Here is a 3,164-nt window from a genome sequence, read left to right as displayed (position 1 = left end):
TTTCCCTTGGGGGTTCAGCACTCAGCATTGTTTTTTAGAGGGTAGATCACAAAGACAAGATGCTCTGTGCCCACTCTTCACCTTTCTAGTGTGTAATTCTTGCATTGGCAGCAGCTGCCACTACCCTACAGGTGCTCCCTGGCTGCTTAGACAAAAGCATTATAATTCAGAGAAATCAAGACTGAAAGTACTACAGAGAATGAAATTGATTTTCCAAGAGAATTGTATTTTATGGTGTGTGAGTGCATAGAAAAATTCAGAGACCTGGGTTAGAAATACTTTCATCTAGCCACTGGAAAACTGTAGGTTTCCCAACTGGGTATTGGCTTACTACTTAGAGATGCAACATGTTGCCAATTTAAATGGTGTGCAGTGTAGACAGTATTGGATCTAGGTTATTCTCTAAATAAAATGGAAGGATTTGAAACAAGCTATACTGGGGAAATTCTGTGAGGGAGGAATGTCCAAGAAGACTTAAATATTTAATGGAGATCAAAAAGATGTTTGCTTCTATTTTGGATAGCCTGTATGTGTTCATTTCATTTATGAATTGACTTCTCCATACAAAGTGTATATGCACACACAGAGAATGCATTATATATATGTAACACACACGTCTGTATATATAGTTTCTGTTGACTAAAATAGCATGGGGAGTTTATCTTACAGTTAATAAAAATCTGATGATTTAATAACAAACTACTGATGCCAGTAACAAAACTGAATGCTTGCAGCTTGCTATCATTGTCTTGTATTTATAGACTTTTTTGATGGGCAGACTTTTGTAATATGATTAGACTACTTTGCAGACCAGAATTTCTTCTGGTTTCACAGTTGTCTTTCACCCCCATCTTGAGTTCTTCAGGTTAAAATTTTTTTTTTTTTAAAGATCTATTTACTATTTAAAAGTTGAAAATTTTTCTGTTTATGTTTTGCATGTCATTGAAACTTGCCTAACTTTAAAGCTGCTTAATCTCTATTTAAGTTTACGTAGTAAGTTTTGGAGGGTATCATACAGTGTTCAGGATAAAGGGATAGCTTAGTCTTCTTGCTTGCATGTCCATTTTTGTCTTTCAAGTCTGTCATTCCAGACATTTCTTCACTTCACATTTGTGTCCTTTCGTCTTCCTTCTTTCTGTTTGTTCCTTTTTTGTTTTTGTTTTTAAAACTACTAGTCTATGCTGACTCTGACCCATATGCCGTGGCAGGAGTGTGTAATGACCACGGCAAGACATACGCCCTGTATGCCATCACCGTCCACCGACGAAATGCAAACGGTGAGGAGATGTGGAAGACATATCGGCGCTACAGTGACTTCCATGACTTCCACATGAGGATCACTGAGCAGGTAACCAAGCTCATGAAAATCTTTATAGGTGCCCGTTTCTATACTTTAATAACTGATGACTATATGATTGCTCTGTGAAAAAGAGATGGAAAGTCTTCCCCCTCTTCCCACACTGCTTAATTTTACTTAAATCTTTGTATGGAAGTGCTGTTGGTCTCAAACAGTGGTGTTTTAGTTACATTTGTCACAGAGATTAAGAAATAAAAGCTGAGGTTGGGAAATAGGTATTTGGGTTTTAAGTGAATGTTAAGAATTGGTGGGGTCCCAAAAGGGAGAGCTGGTAGCACTTCACTATACTACTAGCAATCTGCCTTTTACTGCTGTACTTGTATTCTCAGACTCTTAACCCTCCTAAAATGAAAGAAGGAAGAAATAGAGAGTTGTAATTCAGCAGCTGGTACAAAGTAGAACCTGCTGACATGAAAAAATGATGAAAACGCAGTGCTTTTAAAAGGAGGCTGAAGTGCTTTTAAACCAAGCCTTTGGAGAAGTCAGATTTGACTGCATAACCTTCGAACTAGTCAGAAGTGTCGGTTTATATCCCTTTGATCTGTTATTAATTTAGAGTCATAGAGAACAAATTCTGTGCAGGTAAGTTAGCATTTTAAAGTTACAGCAGCAATAAAAATTGAAAAGGCTTTATTAAAAAAGCAAATGTGTTGAATATTTGGATTAATTGTAAATGAAGTCTGACTTCCCTTTGAATTTCTGATGATCTTAGTGTGTTGTCAATAAATTTGAAATACCAATTTTTGTACTCCTTTAAGTTGATTTTTTTTAAATTAATTCAGTGTTCTGAAGAATCCTGGATCTTACCGTGAATTAGGGTTCTGCTGATATGGGGCAGTCATTTAAAACCAACATAGCTCTACATGAGTAGAAATGTATAGCAAAAGCAAAGATGTTCACAATACTTGAAAGCTCAACATTTCTGATGGCTAAATCTGAGTAAATTTACAGAGAATAGAAATGTTATCCGAGAACACTAAGATTGCAAAAAGTAAACAGATTTCTGTGATTCACTGTGGCATCTCAGATGCTCCCAACTTTTGCTTTGTCTTGGCAATAAAATAGACATTCTTACTGTCTTGTGTGCTTGTCTGAGACATTTTTATTGACATGTTAAGGGTAAAAAGTTAGAGTAATTGATTTAAAATGAATAGGAAAGGCAGGGACTGTTTGTTTTTCAGAGAAAATAGGTAGTTGATCCGAAATGGAATTGAAGTTAGCAGTTTGAAGTATTTACATGAGTTTTTTTTCCTTAGAGTACTGAATAGATTCACACCAGTTCCTTTAGTCAGTCATATAATAAATGTCATTTAAAGTAAATTCCTATATTTGAAATAGAGGCTGTTAGTTGCTTACATTGCTTCTGCTTAGATATAAGAGCCCAAATGAAAACTAGACCATCTTCTGTTCAGTTATTTTCCCATGTGGCCTACTTGCAAGGGAATGGGATTTATAAAGTTGTAAAGAGCTATTTTTTGGTTCTTCCTACAGACCATAAATTTTATATGATCTTCGTGGCCTTCCAAAGTTTAATGATGCAAGAAGAGATCTTGCAGGGGCTGAACGGAATCCATATCTTTAAATCTGTAGTGTTGTGGTCTTTTCTAGAGAGAAAAGGATGCAGCCTGTTTCCAGGTTGTTTCTTAAAGCCTAGAATACTGTATGTTTCTCTCTTTATCACCTTAAGGTTATTTTTTACAGGTAGTCTAGATTCTGTATGGGGATAGTCCTGATTTTTCAAGTTTTGTTCTTGTCACTTTTTCATTTTTGTGCATTTTACCAAATATATTCAGCCTTGTTGAGTGTT

At 35.8% G+C, this 3,164-nt stretch overlaps 1 protein-coding gene across 8 annotated transcripts in view; it reads left to right on the top strand.

Moving 5' to 3' along the window:
* Window positions 1–3,164, top strand: part of SNX13 (sorting nexin 13) — a 66,536-nt gene that overhangs the window by 49,449 nt on the left and 13,923 nt on the right. For 6 of the 8 annotated variants that reach the window (XR_001860324.1, XM_017729377.1, XM_017729373.1 and 3 more), the window contains one exon: window positions 1,176–1,348. Coding sequence is in view for 7 of the 8 variants with exons in the window: in XM_017729377.1 (XP_017584866.1) it covers window positions 1,176–1,348 (173 nt within the window). In the remaining variant the exon portion in view is untranslated. The remainder of the gene's footprint in view (window positions 1–1,175; window positions 1,349–3,164) is intronic. The other 2 variants (XM_008629956.2, XM_017729374.1) reach the window with 1 other exon arrangement.

The sequence above is a fragment of the Corvus brachyrhynchos genome, unplaced genomic scaffold, assembly GCF_000691975.1.
Source record: "Corvus brachyrhynchos isolate BGI_N302 unplaced genomic scaffold, ASM69197v1 scaffold142, whole genome shotgun sequence".
NCBI classification, from domain to species: Eukaryota; Metazoa; Chordata; class Aves; order Passeriformes; family Corvidae; genus Corvus; species Corvus brachyrhynchos.
Note: the sequence above shows the minus strand (reverse complement) of the source record. Positions and strands in the feature narration are given on the sequence as shown.